Consider the following 20110-nt stretch of genomic DNA (forward strand, 5'->3'; position numbering starts at 1 on the left):
CCCTTTTTTTTTTTTTAAATCAACTCTGGGAGTGATAACCCTTGCTCTAACAGGCTCTTTAAATATTTCTTCTGCATGTCTGAGTATGCCTGAAGCATTGGAACAAAGTGACTTTCCTTATGTGTTGTGCCAAGGGTGTCAAATAAATAAATCTTCCTCTATTGGATCGGTGTAAATATGTACATTGTGAAATGCTGCTGCTCTAGCTAGAACCTGTTGATATGAGGTGGAATTCTCAGGTGGTGAAGTTCTAGCTGGGTAAAGATCTGGATCATTTGGTGTACAGGATCCGGATCATACTCATCCTATGAGTCGTTCATCTAATGCATCCTCTATATCTTGAGACCCACCAAGTGGTGGACTAGGTGGTGTGAACCCTGAAGGAGGGGGAGATGTTGGTGGAGGAGTATGTTGTGGAAAAGTAGGTGAAGAAGTTTGAGTATGAAAAGTAGTCTTTTATTTGGTAGTCTTTTTTGGAGATGAAGAGGAATAAAGACTCTCTTTGAAAGTTAATTTCCTTTTTTAAGGTGGCGGAAGTGATGTTATAATCCACCCTGATCCTTGATGAATCATCACACACTAATAAACAGTAAGAGGCATAAAAAGGTTAGGAAACTGTAAAATAGCAATATGCAATAGTAGCCCTAGGGGGTGCCTAAACCATATACTAAAAAAGGGGAATGCGAACACAGGGCCCCTATCTAGGTAAGTAAATCGTGTAGAGGGGAGCTGGGAGTACTACGAAACCACACAGATAAGTAATTCCGTACCCCCCAGCGACCAGGAATGGAGTTTTAAAACACTGGAATTTTCCTAAAACCACTGCCAAAGATGAAAAGAAGACACATAGAACAGCTTGCATGGAACCAATTGTGGAAAACCGAAGATGGAGACCTGTGAAGAGAGGGGACCAAGTCCAGAAGTGTCTGTGGAGTCCAGAAGGAGTAGGAGATACTACCCACCCAGAGATACCACAAAGAAGGAAGCCAGGACAGCACTGCAGTTCCTGATGCATGCAAAAGGTGTCCCACGCTGGAAGCTGGATTGCAGAAGGGTGTTGGTGAAGGATTTCCACCAACAAGCCTTGGCAAAGGCAAATTCGCGGTTGGAGGAAAAGAGATGCAGCCAGGGACCAGCAAGGTCCAGGAGGACTCTACCTAGGAGGGGGAGTCACAGGGGGACCTCCGTGTCACAGAAGGCCCCCAGGAGCGGAGGCAGCACCCACAGGTGTCCCACAGGACACGGTCACAGAAGTCACTGAAGCAGCCCACACAGCACCACAGATGTTGCTCTCATCACCGGAGAACCATGCAGTGGCCCAGGCGTTACAGGAGGGAGTGCTGGGGGCTGGAGCTACATGTCGCCTGAAGTTCCCCTTCGAGGTGAAGCAAACAAGCCTTGGCAGGACACGGTGCACGGGGGTGCTGTCTTGCGTGGAGTGGAAATGACTTACCACCACCAAAGTGCGAGCTGGTAGAGAAGACAAAGGGAGACTCTCCGGACCACCACCTGCGATGCAGGACCGACGCCACTCAGGATGAGGGGAGATCCATGCAGCAGGTCATCGATGCAGCCACGTGCCTGTAGTTACAGGGGAGTAATGCCTTTACCCCAAAGGAGATTCCGTCTTCTTCTTGTGCAGGCTGAAGAGTTGCAGTCTTCTGAGGATGCACAGCCAGAGAAATGTTGCACAGCTGGCAGTAGTTCCAGATACAGTGTTGCAGAAGATTCTTCCTCGTGGATCTGCAGCTTGTCGGTTCCTTGAGGGTCCTGTTGCTGTTCCTGACGCCAGAAGTCGAAGCACAGGTTGCAGAGGAGTCCTGCTTGAGTCTTGCAAGCCGAATCTGAGGACCCACCCCAGAGGGAGACCCTATGTAGCCCACAGAGGAGGCTTGGTCACGTAACCAAGTAACTACCTATCACAGGGTGCCTCTGACTTCACCTGCCTGGCCTTGCCACTCAGATGCTCCCAGAGGTCCCTACCAACCTTGGAATCAAGATGACAGAACCCAGGGACCCTCTGGAGGAGCTCTGAGCACCACACCTGGGTTGGTGATGAAGAAGGGAGTGGTCACTTCCCTTTCCAGTGTCCAGTTTCGCGCCAGAGCAGGGACTGGGGTACCCTGAACCGATGTAGACTGCTCATGCAAGGAGGGCACCAAATGTGCCCTTCAAAGTATTGCCAGTGGCCTGGGGAGGCTACCCCTCCCAAGCCTGTAACACCCATTTCCAAAGGGAGAGGGCGTACCCCTCTCCCAAAGGAAATCCTTTCTTCTGCTTTCCTGGGCTTGAGCTTCTCAAGCAGCAGGAGGGCAGAAATCTATCTGAGGTGGGGCAGCAGCTGGGCTGCCGGGAAAACCCTTTAAGACTGGTGGTAGCAATGCTGGGGGTTCTCTAAGGATCCCCCAGAGAGCATGGAATCATACTTCCTATACTTGCAACAGTGTTGGGGTATGATTCCCACATGTTTGATACCAAACATGCCTAGGTTCAAAGTTACCATTATGTAGCTGGATATAGGTAGTGAGTGACCTATGTCCAGTACATATATAAAATAGCATGTCTGCACTCACTAAGTCCAGTAAAATGGGGCTGGAGTTCGTGGGGGCACCTCTGCTAGTACAGGGGTGCCCTCACACACAGGTAACTGCACCCGGCCCTCTGGGCTGAGAGGGCCTACCAAAGGGGTGACTTACAGTGAGGTGCTGCAGTGACCTGTAGTGAAACCCGGTTCACACAGACTGCAATGGCAGGCCTACAGAACCCTTTGCATGTTATCCCTATGGGTGGCAGAATAACTGCTACAGCCCATAGGGATCCCCTAGAATCCCTATGTCCTGGGTACCTATGTACCATATACTAGGGACTTACATGGGGGACCAGTATGCCAATTGTGGGGAAAAAGGTACAATTTGGAGGAGAGAGCAAAGTTACTAGGGTCCTGGTTAGCAGGAACCCAGTAAATACAGTCACACACAGTCAAACATACTGACAACAGGTGGAAAATGTGGGTAACTATACAAATTAAGAGGGCACTTTCCTACAGTCTCCTAGATGGGATTTCAGTAAGTGTATCAAATAGCATACTATTTGTTGTCCCATGGGAACTCAAGGGTCTATGTGCTGCTCTGGACAATAATGGACAATACTTTGTCACTTAGCTGTGTAGAAAGCTCTAGTGGTTGGTCGGCCTGACTCAGAATGTCCATGAACTATAGAGGTAACTAAGTACCCAAACTGACTCCAGGAGCCAAATTCCAAGTTTGAGTTGTTTAGGATGCTTGACCCTTCCTCTTGTGAGGTACTCAGGAAAACTCTAGAAGTGCTGCGCACCAGGATTGTCGTGCCCATGTGGGAGCTACTAGAATCATCTAGAGCAATATCTGTTTGAGGTTCCTGACAAGATATGGAACGAGTAGGAGAGGTGGAAAAGAGTAGGCAAACATCCCTGACCAATTAATCCATAGTGCATTGCCCATGAACTGTGAATTGTGGTACCTGAAGGCGAAGTGTTGAACCTCTGCGTTTTCTGCTGTGGTGAACAGAGTTCCCACCCATAAATATGTTGCTGTGCCCTGTTTAGCAGGTCTGCCACTGAATTGTCCGCCTCCCGGGGATATTCTGCCACAAGGTGGATATGATGGCAAATGGCCCAGTGCCAAATCTCCTGTACTAAGCAAGACAACTGGGTTGAGGATGTACCTCCTTGTTTTTGGATGTAATACATAGCAATCATGTCGTGCCCTGACCAAAGCACCTGCTGCTCCTAAGGTGCAAATCAGAAGAGTTTAGGTTGTAATTAGCCATGCACCGACACGATTTTTTAAAAACAAATTTGAATCATCCAATATCTCTTTCCAATGATGCCTTTATTTTCTTCAATAAACAAGACAACGGCCAACGAGTTTCATTCACCATCTGTGAACTTCCTCAGGGCATAAAAAAAATCTCTCAGCAATGTGATGCACTATAATCACCCCATATACCAGACCTCACAATCAAACATATTCCAGCATAATATGCCTTCTATGCCACGTGTCTTGCTGAGTGTTTGTAATATCTATGTGAGCCGCTTATCATGGTGTTATCAGGAGTTACTATATGGCGCATAAAAGGCATATTATGCTGGATTATGTTTGAATTGCTGGCACCAAAGGGTGTGCAGCACTGATGATTTCAATGTAGTTGAGGACTGTGCAGGTGTCAATGGCTTTGTCTGCACCAAAAACTGCTATGTGGGCTGTGCGTCTCTTCCAAGTTTGCCCTGTGGCCTTGAGCCCATTTGGGATGGATGGATACAATATTGTCTTGGCTTCGGTGCGCACTCTCAGTGTCGACCAGAACCCATAGACTGTGGCACACCAAGGCAGTGGTGGGAAGGTGCTGTTTCTTGTATGTGAGGCTCTGGTGACCCTGAGTACTCACCGCCCTCTAACTGGTCTTCATCTTGGTGCTGGATCCCATGTCCGTGCACTCCTTAAGGAATTCCAAGGGTGGAGGCAATGGTTCATTTTGACCCTCTTCTTTGCGACAAATCATGCATTGCAGGGCGGACTGCATAAGATGGCACTACATTTGTCCCCGTCTTCCTCGGCGCCGGTCCAGACTTCCTCCTCTGCCACCATCTCAATATTGTGAGCTAGATGTCTGTTGCATGGCAGCAAAGGATCTTGTTCTTGTACAGATTGCGCAATCCTGTTCCTAGTGCTCAGACGAGAAAAATTTTGCAGATGTTATGCTGATCCGAATATGCATACTTTGCTCCGCACTGTGGGCACTTTTGAAATAGTCTCTCTCTCTTACCTTCTATCACCAGAGCCGAGCATTCTCAGCAGTGCTGAGGAAGGGGTATGTACAAGGCAGCCATTTCGGTAGACAAAGCAATGAAGGTAGCTGGATGCAAATTCAATGGTCAATGAAGTTAATTGAGAACAGGAAGCTAGAATCGGCGTGGAGATGCTGCTCCAAGTCTGTTGAACGTTGAAAACTTGTGAAAGCCCTGAAGTAACATGGAGCTCCAGCACTATCCGTCTGAACCAGATGACAAAAAATGTATCTAACAATGAAGCCATTGACCACCGCAATTACTGGTGAAATAAAATGTACTTCTTTTGAAGAGTGATTCCTAGTGGGTCGCAAAGCGACCTACCACAATTTGCGACCCATTGAGAATTGCAGCCATCACAGAGAGGGTGGGGTGCTGATGTCAAGGACCACCATGTCTTCAACTGCTTTTTAAATAATGCTAACTTTTTTTTTTTTTTTTTTTTTTTTAAATGCAGCCTGTTTTCCTTAAAGGAAAACAAGATGTGTGTATGTGTGTAGGAAGTTGGCTCTGTATATACTATCTCAACGTGAGAGATAGTGTGCAAAGAGTCCAGGGTTTCCCCTTAGAGGTTGATAGTGGCAATAATAGATAATACTAATGCTCTATTTGTGGTAGTGTGGTCGAGCAGTTAGGCTTATCAGAGGGTAGTGTTAAGTATTTGTTGTACACACACAGGCAATACATGAGAACACACTGTAAGGAAATGCCTCCTTGGCATGGTTGCCCCCTGACTTTTTGCCTTTGCTGATGCTATGTTTACAATTGAAAGTGTGCTGAGGCCTGCTAACCAGGCCCCAGCACCAGTGTTCTTTCCCTAACCTGTACTTTTGTATCCACAATTGGCAGACCCTGGCATCCAGATAAGTCCCTTGTAACTGGTACTTCTAGTACCAAGGGCCCTGATGCCAAGGAAGGTCTCTAAGGGCTGCAGCATGTCTTATGCCACCCTGGAGACCTCTCACTCAGCACAGACACACTGCTTGCCAGCTTGTGTGTGCTAGTGAGAACAAAACGAGTAAGTCGACATGGCACTCCCCTCAGGGTGCCATGCCAGCCTCTCACTGCCTATGCAGTATAGGTAAGACACCCCTCTAGCAGGCCTTACAGCCCTAAGGCAGGGTGCACTATACCATAGGTGAGGGTACCAGTGCATGAGCATGGTACCCCTACAGTGTCTAAACAAAACCTTAGACATTGTAAGTGCAGGGTAGCCATAAGAGTATATGGTCTGGGAGTCTGTCAAACACGAACTCCACAGCACCATAATGGCTACACTGAAAACTGGGAAGTTTGGTATCAAACTTCTCAGCACAATAAATGCACACTGATGCCAGTGTACATTTTATTGTAAAATACACCACAGAGGGCACCTTAGAGGTGCCCCCTGAAACTTAACCGACTGTCTGTGTAGGCTGACTAGTTCCAGCAGCCTGCCACACTAGAGACATGTTGCTGGCCCCATGGGGAGAGTGCCTTTGTCACTCTGAGGCCAGGAACAAAGCCTGCACTGGGTGGAGATGCTAACACCTCCCCCAGGCAGGAGCTGTAACACCTGGCGGTGAGCCTCAAAGGCTCACCCCTTTGTCACAGCCCAGCAGGGCACTCCAGCTTAGTGGAGTTGCCCGCCCCCTCCGGCCACGGCCCCCACTTTTGGCGGCAAGGCTGGAGGGAACAAAGAAAGCAACAAGGAGGAGTCACTGCCCAGTCAGGACAGCCCCTAAGGTGTCCTGAGCTGAGGTGACTCTGACTTTTAGAAATCCTCCATCTTGCAGATGGAGGATTCCCCCAATAGGGTTAGGATTGTGACCCCCTCCCCTTGGGAGGAGGCACAAAGAGGGTGTACCCACCCTCAGGGCTAGTAGCCATTGGCTACTAACCCCCCAGACCTAAACACGCCCTTAAATTTTGTATTTAAGGGCTACCCTGAACCCTAGAAAATTAGATTCCTGCAACTACAAGAAGAAGGACTGCCTAGCTGAAAACCCCTGCAGAGGAAGACCAGAAGACGACAACTGCCTTGGCTCCAGAAACTCACCGGCCTGTCTCCTGCCTTCCAAAGATCCTGCTCCAGCGACGCCTTCCAAAGGGACCAGCGACCTCGACATCCTCTGAGGACTGCCCCTGCTTCGAAAAGACAAGAAACTCCCGAGGACAGCGGACCTGCTCCAAGAAAAGCTGCAACTTTGTTTCCAGCAGCTTTAAAGAACCCTGCAAGCTCCCCGCAAAAGGCGTGAGACTTGCAACACTGCACCCGGCGACCCCGACTCGGCTGGTGGCGATCCAACACCTCAGGAGGGACCCCAGGACTACTCTAAGACTGAGTACAAAAACCTGTCCCCCCTGAGCCCCCACAGCGCCGCCTGCAGAGGGAATCCCGAGGCTTCCCCTGACCGCGACTCTTTGAGTCCCAAGTCCCGACACCTGGGAGAGACCCTGCACCCGCAGCCCCCAGGACCTGAAGGACCGGACTTTCACTGGAGGAGTGACCCCCAGGAGTCCCTCTCCCTTGACCAAGTGGAGGTTTCCCCGAGGAACCCCCCCCCTTGCCTGCCTGCAGCGCTGAAGAGATCCCGAGATCTCTCATAGACTAACATTGCGAACCCGACGCTTGTCTCTACACTGCACCCGGCCGCCCCCGCGCCGCTGAGGGTGAAATTTCTGTGTGGGCTTGTGTCCCCCCCGGTGCCCTACAAAACCCCCCTGGTCTGCCCTCCGAAGACGCGGGTACTTACCTGCAAGCAGACCGGAACCGGGGCACCCCCTTCTCTCCATTCTAGCCTATGCGTTTTGGGCACCACTTTGAACTCTGCACCTGACCGGCCCTGAGCTGCTGGTGTGGTGACTTTGGGGTTGCTCTGAACCCCCAACGGTGGGCTACCTTGGACCAAGAACTAAGCCCTGTAAGTGTCTTACTTACCTGGTTAACCTAACAAATACTTACCTCCCCTAGGAACTGTGAAAATTGCACTGTGTCCACTTTTAAAACAGCTATTTGTGAATAACTTGAAAAGTATACATGCAATTTTGATGATTTGAAGTTCCTAAAGTACTTACCTGCAATACCTTTCGAATGAGATATTACATGTAGAATTTGAACCGGTGGTTCTTAAAATAAACTAAGAAAAGATATTTTTCTATATAAAAACCTATTGGCTGGATTTGTCTTTGAGTGTGTGTACCTCATTTATTGTCTATGTGTATGTACAACAAATGCTTAACACTACTCCTTGGATAAGCCTACTGCTCGACCACACTACCACAAAATAGAGCATTAGTATTATCTCTTTTTGCCACTATCTTACCTCTAAGGGGAACCCTTGGACTCTGTGCATACTAATCCTTACTTTGAAATAGTGCATACAGAGCCAACTTCCTACATTGGTGGATCAGCGGTGGGGTACAAGACTTTGCATTTGCTGGACTACTCAGCCAATACCTGATCACAAGACAAATTCCAAAATTGTCATTAGAAATTGATTTTTGCAATTTGAAATTTTTCTAAATTCTTAAAAGTCCTGCTAGGGCCTTGTGTGTTAAGTCCCTGTTTAGCATTGTCTTTTAGAGTTTAAAAGTTTGTTAAAAGTTTGAAATTAGATCCTAGAAACAGTTTTAGATTCTTTAAAAAGTCTTCCAACTTTTAGCAAAATAATGTCTGATACAGAGATGAATGTGGTGGAACTCGACACCACACCTTACCTCCATCTTAAGATGAGGGAGCTAAGGTCTCTCTGTAATATCAAAAAAATAACCATTGGCTCCAGACCTACCAAAATTCAGCTCCAGGAGCTGTTGGCAGAGTTTGAAAAAGCCAACCCCTCTGATGATGACCTCACAGAGGAAGAAATTAGTGACTTGGAGGCCAATGTCCCTCCTCCAGTCCTAAATAGGGAGAACAGGACCCCTCAAGTCCTGTCTCCAACTGTGTTAGTCAGAAATGGTGAGTCCCTCACAGGAGGGTCCCACATTTCTGAAATCACTGAGGATGCTCTCAGTGAAGATGACCTCCTGTTAGCCAGGATGGCCAAAAGATTGGCTTTGGAGAGACAGCTTCTAGCCATAGAAAGGGAAAGACAAGAGATGGGCCTAGGTCCCATCAATGGTGGCAGCAATATAAATAGGGTCAGAGATTCTCCTGACATGTTAAAAATCCCCAAAGGGATTGTGACAAAATTTGAAGATGGTGATGACATCACCAAGTGGTTCACAGCTTTTGAGAGGGCTTGTGTAACCAGAAAAGTGAACAGATCTCACTGGGGTGCTCTCCTTTGGGAAATGTTCACTGGAAAGTGTAGGGATAGACTCCTCACACTCTCTGGAAAAGATGCAGAATCTTATGACCTCATGAAGGGTACCCTGATTGAGGGCTTTGGATTCTCCACTGAGGAGTACAGGATTAGGTTCAGGGGGGCTCAAAAATCCTCGAGCCAGACCTGGGTTGACTTTGTTGACTACTCAGTGAAAACACTAGATGGTTGGATTCAAGGCAGTGGTGTAAGTAATTATGATGGGCTGTACAATTTATTTGTGAAAGAACACCTGTTAAGTAATTGTTTCAATGATAAACTGCATCAGCATCTGGTAGACCTAGGACCAATTTCTCCCCAAGAATTGGGAAAGAAGGCGGACCATTGGGTCAAGACAAGGGTGTCCAAGACTTCAACAGGGGGTGACCAAAAGAAAGGGGTCACAAAGACTCCCCAGGGGAAGGGTGATGAGACAACCAAAACTAAAAATAGTAAAGAGTCTTCTACAGGCCCCCAAAAACCTGCACAGGAGGGTGGGCCCAGAGCCTCTTCACAAAACAATGGGTACAAGGGTAAAAACTTTGATCCCAAAAAGGCCTGGTGTCATAGCTGTAAACAGCATGGACACCAAACTGGAGACAAGGCCTGTCCCAAGAAAGGTTCCACTCCAAACTCCCATCCAGGTAACACTGGTATGGCTAGTCTCCAAGTGGGATCAACAGTGTGCCCAGAGCAAATCAGGGTCCACACTGAAGCTACTCTAGTTTCTGAGGGTGGGGTGGATTTAGCCACACTAGCTGTCTGGCCGCCTAACATGCAAAAATACAGACAGCAACTCTTAATTAATGGGACTAGAATAGAGGGCCTGAGGGATACAGGTGCCAGTGTCACCATGGTGACAGAGAAACTGGTTTCCCCTGGCCAATACCTGACTGGAAAAACTTACACAGTCACCAACGCTGACAATCAGAGAAAAGTACATCCCATGGCAATGGTTACTTTAGAATGGGGAGGGGTCAATGGCCTGAAACAGGTGGTGGTCTCCTCAAATATCCCAGTGGACTGTCTGCTTGGAAATGACCTGGAGTCCTCAGCATGGGCTGGGGTAGAACTAAAAACCCATGCAGCAATGCTGGGTATCCCTGAACTGGTGTGTGTGAAAACCAGAGCACAATGCAAGGCACAGGGTGAACAAGTAGAGCTGGAGTCTGGAAGAATGGCCCAGCCTACCAAGAGGAAAGGAAAGTCAGTTGGGAAACCAACTGCAACACAGCAAAAGAAAGGGAACCTCTCTTCTCAGGAAGAAGTTCTGCCCTCTGAGGGAACTGAGCCTTTGGAGCTTGAACCTTATCAGGTTGAGCTCTTAGGCCCAGGGGGACCCTCAAGGGAGGAGCTGTGTAAGGGACAAGAAACCTGTCCCTCTCTTGAAGGCCTTAGGCAGCAAGCTGCTGAAGAGTCCAAAGGCAAGAAAAATGGAACGCATAGGGTCTATTGGGAAGATGGACTCCTGTACACTGAGGCCAGAGACCCCAAACCTGGTGCCACTAGGAGAGTGGTAGTGCCTCAGCTGTTCAGAGAGTTCATCCTAACATTGGCCCATGACATTCCCCTTGCTGGACATTTGGGACAAACCAAGACGTGGGAGAGGTTAGTCAACCACTTCTACTGGCCCAATATGTCCAACATGGTTAAGGAGTTTTGCCTCTCCTGCCCCACCTGTCAAGCCAGTGGTAAGACAGGTGGGCATCCAAAGGCCCCCCTCATTCCACTTCCAGTGGTGGGGGTTCCCTTTGAAAGAGTGGGTGTGGACATAGTTGGTCCACTAGAACCTCCCACAGCCTCAGGAAATCTGTATATCCTGGTAGTAGTGGATCATGCTACCAGGTATCCTGAAGCTATTCCCCTTAGGTCGACTACTGCCCCTGCAGTAGCCAAGGCCCTCATTGGTATTTTTACCAGAGTGGGTTTCCCTAAGGAGGTGGTGTCTGACAGAGGTACCAACTTCATGTCAGCATACCTAAAGCACATGTGGAATGAGTGTGGAGTGACTTATAAATTCACTACACCCTACCATCCACAAACTAATGGCTTAGTTGAGAGATTCAACAAGACATTAAAAGGCATGATCATGGGGCTCCCAGAAAAACTCAAAAGGAGATGGGATGTCCTCTTGCCATGTCTGCTTTTCGCTTACAGAGAGGTGCCACAGAAGGGAGTAGGATTCTCACCCTTTGAACTTCTGTTTGGTCATCCTGTAAGGGGACCACTTGCTCTTGTTAAAGAAGGCTGGGAGAGACCTCTCCATGAGCCTAAACAGGACATAGTGGACTATGTACTTGGCCTTCGCTCTAGAATGGCAGAGTACATGGAAAAGGCAACCAAAAACCTTGAGGCCAGCCAACAACTCCAGAAGTTTTGGTATGACCAAAAGGCTGCACTGGTTGAGTTCCAACCAGGGCAGAAAGTCTGGGTTCTGGAGCCTGTGGCTCCCAGGGCACTCCAGGACAAATGGAGTGGCCCTTACCCAGTGCTAGAGAGGAAGAGTCAGGTCACCTACCTGGTGGACCTGGGCACAAGCAGGAGCCCCAAGAGGGTGATCCATGTGAACCGCCTTAAGCTCTTCCATGACAGGGCTGATGTGAATCTGTTAATGGTAACAGATGAGGATCAGGAGGCTGAGAGTGAACCTCTCCCTGATCTTCTGTCATCAGACCCAAAAGATGGCACAGTAGATGGAGTGATCTACTCAGACACCCTCTCTGGCCAACAGCAAGCTGATTGTAGGAGAGTCCTACAACAGTTTCCTGAACTCTTCTCCTTAACCCCTGGTCAGACACACCTGTGTACCCATGATGTGGACACAGGAGACAGCATGCCTGTCAAAAACAAAATCTTTAGACAATCTGACCATGTTAAGGAAAGCATCAAGGTGGAAGTCCACAAGATGCTGGAATTGGGAGTGATTGAGCGCTCTGACAGCCCCTGGGCTAGCCCAGTGGTCTTAGTCCCCAAACCTCACACCAAAGATGGGAAGAAAGAAATGAGGTTTTGTGTGGACTACAGAGGGCTCAACTCTGTCACCAAGACAGATGCCCATCCAATTCCAAGAGCTGATGAGCTCATTGATAAATTAGGTGCTGCCAAATTCCTAAGTACCTTTGACTTGACAGCAGGGTACTGGCAAATAAAAATGGCACCTGGAGCAAAAGAAAAGACAGCATTCTCCACACCTGATGGGCATTATCAGTTTACTGTTATGCCCTTTGGTTTAAAGAATGCCCCTGCCACCTTCCAAAGGTTGGTGAATCAAGTCCTTGCTGGCTTGGAGTCCTTTAGCACAGCTTATCTTGATGATATTGCTGTCTTCAGCTCTACCTGGCAGGATCACCTGGTCCACCTGAAGAAGGTTTTGAAGGCTCTGCAATCTGCAGGCCTCTCTATCAAGGCATCCAAATGCCAGATAGGGCAGGGAACTGTGGTTTACTTGGGACACCTTGTAGGTGGAGGCCAAGTTCAGCCACTCCAACCCAAGATCCAGACTATTCTGGACTGGGTAGCTCCAAAAACCCAGACTCAAGTCAGGGCATTCCTTGGCTTGACTGGGTATTACAGGAGGTTTGTGAAGGGATATGGATCCATTGTGACAGCCCTCACTGAACTCACCTCCAAGAAAATGCCCAAGAAAGTGAACTGGACTGTGGAATGCCAACAGGCCTTTGACACCCTGAAACAAGCAATGTGCTCAGCACCAGTTCTAAAAGCTCCAGATTATTCTAAGCAGTTCATTGTGCAGACTGATGCCTCTGAACATGGGATAGGGGCAGTTTTGTCCCAAACAAATGATGATGGCCTTGACCAGCCTGTTGCTTTCATTAGCAGTAGGTTACTCCCCAGGGAGCAGCGTTGGAGTGCCATTGAGAGGGAGGCCTTTGCTGTGGTTTGGTCCCTGAAGAAGCTGAGACCATACCTCTTTGGGACTCACTTCCTAGTTCAAACTGACCACAGACCTCTCAAATGGCTGATGCAAATGAAAGGTGAAAATCCTAAACTGTTGAGGTGGTCCATCTCCCTACAGGGAATGGACTTTATAGTGGAACACAGACCTGGGACTGCCCATGCCAATGCAGATGGCCTTTCCAGGTTCTTCCACTTAGAAAATGAAGACTCTCTTGGGAAAGGTTAGTCTCATCCTCTTTCGTTTGGGGGGGGGGTTGTGTAAGGAAATGCCTCCTTGGCATGGTTGCCCCCTGACTTTTTGCCTTTGCTGATGCTATGTTTACAATTGAAAGTGTGCTGAGGCCTGCTAACCAGGCCCCAGCACCAGTGTTCTTTCCCTAACCTGTACTTTTGTATCCACAATTGGCAGACCCTGGCATCCAGATAAGTCCCTTGTAACTGGTACTTCTAGTACCAAGGGCCCTGATGCCAAGGAAGGTCTCTAAGGGCTGCAGCATGTCTTATGCCACCCTGGAGACCTCTCACTCAGCACAGACACACTGCTTGCCAGCTTGTGTGTGCTAGTGAGAACAAAACGAGTAAGTCGACATGGCACTCCCCTCAGGGTGCCATGCCAGCCTCTCACTGCCTATGCAGTATAGGTAAGACACCCCTCTAGCAGGCCTTACAGCCCTAAGGCAGGGTGCACTATACCATAGGTGAGGGTACCAGTGCATGAGCATGGTACCCCTACAGTGTCTAAACAAAACCTTAGACATTGTAAGTGCAGGGTAGCCATAAGAGTATATGGTCTGGGAGTCTGTCAAACACGAACTCCACAGCACCATAATGGCTACACTGAAAACTGGGAAGTTTGGTATCAAACTTCTCAGCACAATAAATGCACACTGATGCCAGTGTACATTTTATTGTAAAATACACCACAGAGGGCACCTTAGAGGTGCCCCCTGAAACTTAACCGACTGTCTGTGTAGGCTGACTAGTTCCAGCAGCCTGCCACACTAGAGACATGTTGCTGGCCCCATGGGGAGAGTGCCTTTGTCACTCTGAGGCCAGGAACAAAGCCTGCACTGGGTGGAGATGTTAACACCTCCCCCAGGCAGGAGCTGTAACACCTGGCGGTGAGCCTCAAAGGCTCACCCCTTTGTCACAGCCCAGCAGGGCACTCCAGCTTAGTGGAGTTGCCCGCCCCCTCCGGCCACGGCCCCCACTTTTGGCGGCAAGGCTGGAGGGAACAAAGAAAGCAACAAGGAGGAGTCACTGGCCAGTCAGGACAGCCCCTAAGGTGTCCTGAGCTGAGGTGACTCTGACTTTTAGAAATCCTCCATCTTGCAGATGGAGGATTCCCCCAATAGGGTTAGGATTGTGACCCCCTCCCCTTGGGAGGAGGCACAAAGAGGGTGTACCCACCCTCAGGGCTAGTAGCCATTGGCTACTAACCCCCCAGAACTAAACACGCCCTTAAATTTTGTATTTAAGGGCTACCCTGAACCCTAGAAAAATAGATTCCTGCAACTACAAGAAGAAGGACTGCCTAGCTGAAAACCCCTGCAGAGGAAGACCAGAAGACGACAACTGCCTTGGCTCCAGAAACTCACCGGCCTGTCTCCTGCCTTCCAAAGATCCTGCTCCAGCGACGCCTTCCAAAGGGACCAGCGACCTCGACATCCTCTGAGGACTGCCCCTGCTTCGAAAAGACAAGAAACTCCCGAGGACAGCGGACCTGCTCCAAGAAAAGCTGCAACTTTGTTTCCAGCAGCTTTAAAGAACCCTGCAAGCTCCCCGCAAAAGGCGTGAGACTTGCAACACTGCACCCGGCGACCCCGACTCGGCTGGTGGCGATCCATCACCTCAGGAGGGACCCCAGGACTACTCTAAGACTGTGAGTACAAAAACCTGTCCCCCCTGAGCCCCCACAGCGCCGCCTGCAGAGGGAATCCCGAGGCTTCCCCTGACCGCGACTCTTTGAGTCCCAAGTCCCGACACCTGGGAGAGACCCTGCACCCGCAGCCCCCAGGACCTGAAGGACCGGACTTTCACTGGAGGAGTGACCCCCAGGAGTCCCTCTCCCTTGACCAAGTGGAGGTTTCCCCGAGGAACCCCCCCCTTGCCTGCCTGCAGCGCTGAAGAGATCCCGAGATCTCTCATAGACTAAAATTGCGAACCCGACGCTTGTCTCTACACTGCACCCGGCCGCCCCCGCGCCGCTGAGGGTGAAATTTCTGTGTGGGCTTGTGTCCCCCCGGTGCCCTACAAAACCCCCCTGGTCTGCCCTCCGAAGACGCGGGTACTTACCTGCAAGCAGACCGGAACCGGGGCACCCCCTTCTCTCCATTCTAGCCTATGCGTTTTGGGCACCACTTTGAACTCTGCACCTGACCGGCCCTGAGCTGCTGGTGTGGTGACTTTGGGGTTGCTCTGAACCCCCAACGGTGGGCTACCTTGGACCAAGAACTGAACCCTGTAAGTGTCTTACTTACCTGGTAAAACTAACCAAAACTTACCTCCCCCAGGAACTGTGAAAATTGCACTGTGTCCACTTTTAAAATAGCTATTTGTGAATAACTTGAAAAGTATACATGCAATTGAAATAATTCAAAGTTCCTAATGTACTTACCTGCAATACCTTTCAAACAAGATATTACATGTTAAATTTGAACCTGTGGTTCTTAAAATAAACTAAGAAAATATATTTTTCTATAACAAAACCTATTGGCTGGATTTGTCTTTGAGTGTGTGTACCTCATTTATTGTCTATGTGTATGTACAACAAATGCTTAACACTACTCCTTGGATAAGCCTACTGCTCGACCACACTACCACAAAATAGAGCATTAGTATTATCTCTTTTTGCCACTATCTTACCTCTAAGGGGAACCCTTGGACTCTGTGCATACTATTCCTTACTTTGAAATAGTGCATACAGAGCCAACTTCCTACACACACACTCAAAGACTTAACTCCAGGCCAATAGTTTTTTTTATAGAAAATATCTTTTCTTAATGGATTTTAGAAACACAAGATTCAGATATCAAGTAAGTACATACATTGTAAGGTACGTGGCATAGGTAAATGTAGAACTTTGAAGTAAAACAGTAATGTACACAGTTTGGCATAAAATAACAATAAGCTATTTTAAAAGTGGACACTGCAAAATTCAACAGTTCCTGGGGAAGGTAAGTACAAGTTGGTTTAGCAGGTCTAAGTAAAACACTTACCAGTTCAGTCTCCAGGGCATAGGCAACCCACTGACTATGGGTGCTCCGGTTCCAGTCTGCTAGCAGGTAAGTACATGCGTCCTCGGGGAGCAGACCGGGGGGGGAGGTGCGGGGCGCGGAGGTTTGTAGAGCACTGGGGGTGTCGCAAACAGGCCCACAAAATACACGCTCAGCGGCACAGGGGCGGCTGTGTGCAGTGTGCAAATTAGGTGTCTGGTTTTACATTGAAATCAATGGAGGGACCCGGGGGTCACTCTGGTGATGCACATGGGGGCTTATCGGGGCAGCCACCGACTGGACAAACATGAAGGCCGCCTGCTGGTCACTCCTGCACCGGTAGTTGGTTCCTCTCAGGCCTGGGGGCTGCGGGTGCAGTGCTTCTTCCAGGCATCAGGTTCTTTGTTACCGGGCAGTCGCGGTCAGGGAAGCCTCTGGATTCTCTGCAGGAGTCGCCGTAGGGGTGCAGGGAGGTTGTCTCAGGGTGGACACGCCGTAGGAGTTGCCTGGGGGTCCTAGCTGCAGTGTTGGTTTCTCTGGACACGGCCCCGGGGAGTCGGTGCAGAGTGTTGGGGACTCACGCTTCAGGAGTGAGGTGAGAGTCATTTAAAGATGGTTTCTTCTTGGTTGTTTTGGACAGAGCCGCTGTCCACTGGAGTTTCTTGATCCTTTGGGTTGCAGGGCAGTCCTCTGAGTCAGCAGAGGTCGCTGGATGCATCCCTGTTGCAGGTTCTTCGAATCTGGAGACATGTCGGTAGGGCTGGGGCCAAAGCAGTTTACGTCTCCTTCTCTGTGGGGTTTTCAGGTCACCAGTCCTTCTTCCTGTTAGGGCAGCAGGAATCTGTTTTCCCGGGTTCAGGGTCACCCCTAAATACTAAATGTAGTGGTGTGTTTAGGGCTGGATGGCAGTAGCTAATGGCTACTGTCCTTTAGGGTGGCTACACCCTCATTGTGCCTTCTCCCTTTGGGGAGAGGGACACATCCCTTATCCTATTGGGATAAATCCTCCAAAGCAAGATGGAGGATTTTCTAAAGAAGGGGTCACCTCAGCTCTGGACACCTTAGGGGCTGTCCTGGCTGGAGCGTGACTCCCCCTTGTTTTTCTAGTTATCTTCTCCGGACTTGCCACCAAAAGGGGGGGCTGTGTCCGGGGGGCAGGCATCTCCACTAGCTGGTGTGCTCTGGGGCGTTTTAATACCAGGCTTGAGCCTTTGAGGCTCACAGCCAGGTGTTACAGTTCCTGCAGGGGGAGGTGTGAGGCACCTCCACCCAGGACAGGCTTTGTTCCTGGTCACAGAGTGCACAAAGGCACTCACCCCATGTGGCCAGAAACTAGTCTGTAGTGGCAGACTGGCAGAGACTGGTCCACCTAGCACTAGTTGTTCGGCTGGCATGCCGGGGGCATCTCTAAGATGCCCACTGAGTGCATTTCTCAATAAATCTTACACTGGCATCAGTGCGGATTTATTGTGCTGAGAAGTTTGATACCAAACTTCCCAATATTCAGTGTAGTCATTATGGAACTGTTGAGTTTGTGTTTGACAAACTTCCAGACCATATACTCTTTATGGTTACCCTGCACTTACAATGTCTAAGATTTGGCTTAAAAACTGCAGGGACATAGTGCTCATGCAGCTATGCCCTAACCTGTGGTACAGTGCGCCCTCCCTTAGGGCTTTAAGGCCTGCTAGAGGGGTGACTTACCTATGTCACGGCAGTGGGTTTTGGGCTTGGCACCCTGAGGGGAGTGCCATGTCGACTTAGTCTTTTTCTCCCCACCAGCACACACAAGCTGTGAGGCAGTGTGCATGTGCTGAGTGAGGGGTCCCTGGGGTGGCATAATACATGCTGCAGCCCTTAGAGACCTTCCCGGGCCACAGGGCCTTTGGTATCAAAGGTACCATTTACAAGGGACATATCTGTGTGCCAGGGCTGTGCCAATTGTGGAGACTAAGGTGCAGTTTTAGGGAAAGAACACTGGTGCTGGGGCCTGGTTAGCAGGGTCCTAGCGCACTTTCAGTCATAACTAGCATCAAAAAAAGGCAAAAAGTTAGGGGTTAACCATGCCAACAGTGGCATTTTCCTACAACTTGTTAAAAAAATTACATTTTGAAGTTAAATTTTTTAAGAATAGGATGTTTTTTACATTCTCAAAAGGGACCCTTTAGCATTTGCTAATGGGTTACCACCTCCTTCGAGGTGTTGGTAAAAAATGTATTGTGACTGGAATTAGTTTGCAAAACATTGATACATACCACTGCAATTCAAAATTTGGAAGGGATGTCACAAACAAGCGCCTTCAAAATAACAAATCGCTAAACCACACCGTGATGTAGTAACAAGTTAAACTGCAATTAGGTATATGTACATTAGAAATTGCTTCTCTACAATCGGAAATGGGTCCTTTCTGAGAACCAGCTAGTTTCCAACTGGAAAAAATGTTTGTACATACATCACTAACTGCGATGAGCAGAGATCTAGACAGGTGATCGCCCACAGCAGCAGACTAGCAATGGTGCCCTTCAGGAGGAGTAGAGTTTGGTGGATGTCCAACTTACTGACTTAAATTTGGATATTTTCAAAGAGATGAAAGTGCTTCTCCAAAGACACTTCTTATTATAGTGTATTTATGCTACTACTGTACGTTACTGGTTGCAAAGTTGTGGTAGAGTCCCAACTTGAAGTCTGGGAATGATTCAAGCTGATTCTCCCAACCAGGACACCACATTTGAAGGACCGAGTCTAGCTAAGGTTGTTGCAGATCCTTTTTCTTCACTAGAACATGCCGATAAACCAACATGCTACTGTTCTATCACTTCCATACAGCAACCATGTTGCTGAAGTCTTAAACAAACTGGCAGGAAACACTATTTTCCATATTTCTAAGATAACAAAAACAGGTTTTAATTCCATTCCAACAGTCTAATGACTTACATGAGAATATATTTGCTAGATGATTCTCCAAAATTGCTCTGTTTAGTAACAGACAAGGTCTAAGTTAATTAGAAAAAACATTTTACAATGCTAGCCTTGAGTTATGTTGGTTCATTTGTTCCCTTACCATCCTTCCAGAGCTCTGCCACAAACTTGTCTGAAGACTGGTGTAGAAGAGTAGCCACATTGTCATTCAGTGGGTCCATATTCTTCATGAGCCACTCATCTGCTTTGTAATCTACCTATAGTCAGGACAAATTATTATGTCAGGTAAGCAAAAACACTGGAAACTAAGTTTAAAACAACATGTTAAAAATAAAATCTGTGATATATTGTTCTATTTAAAATCGACTTTGAATTATTTGAATTGCTGTGGTTCTGTAGAGAGATGATACATACTGCAGTTATTCTACTTTCCCTTTTGTTGGTCAACATAATTTTTAAGGGTGATGCATAGCACTTCTGCATTAGTATGAGTTTGATATCACTTGATACCCAATATATATTGTCCAGGAAAAGAATAAGTTACTTACCCTGTAAGCATCTTTTCATGGCATGTAGGGCTGTAGATTCACATGCTTTGCTTACTCTTGCCATCTAGTGTTGGGTCCAGATGTGTGCAAATTGTTTTTCTTTTAAGGAGTCTTTCGAGTCTTGATGTAGAGTGACTCTTCCTCTTGGTAATGATGAGTAAGGGCATCGACTCCATTGTTAGATTATTTTTCCGCAGCTGGGTGAGAACAGAGTGTAGAGTAAGTGCAAGAAATGAGATGTCCATGTGAAAGGAAAGTATAACTTCAACGTGTCCAGAGAGGAGGGTGGGCAGATGTGAATCTACAGCACTATACGCCACGAACAGATGCTTACAGGGTAAGTAACATATTCAGTTCGAGGCATGTGTGGCTGTAGATACACATGATTTGCATAGACTG

The 20110-nt window shown here is 48.3% G+C and overlaps 1 protein-coding gene across 4 annotated transcripts in view; it reads right to left on the minus strand.

Moving 5' to 3' along the window:
* MYH10 (myosin heavy chain 10) overlaps window positions 1-20110 on the minus strand; it is a 955741-nt gene that overhangs the window by 457567 nt on the left and 478064 nt on the right. For all 4 annotated transcript variants that reach the window (XM_069200300.1, XM_069200299.1, XM_069200302.1 and 1 more), the window contains exon 17: window positions 19306-19420. In XM_069200300.1, the coding sequence (XP_069056401.1) occupies window positions 19306-19420 (115 nt within the window). The remainder of the gene's footprint in view (window positions 1-19305; window positions 19421-20110) is intronic.

Source organism: Pleurodeles waltl, chromosome 7, assembly GCF_031143425.1.
Source record: "Pleurodeles waltl isolate 20211129_DDA chromosome 7, aPleWal1.hap1.20221129, whole genome shotgun sequence".
NCBI classification, from domain to species: domain Eukaryota; kingdom Metazoa; phylum Chordata; class Amphibia; order Caudata; family Salamandridae; genus Pleurodeles; species Pleurodeles waltl.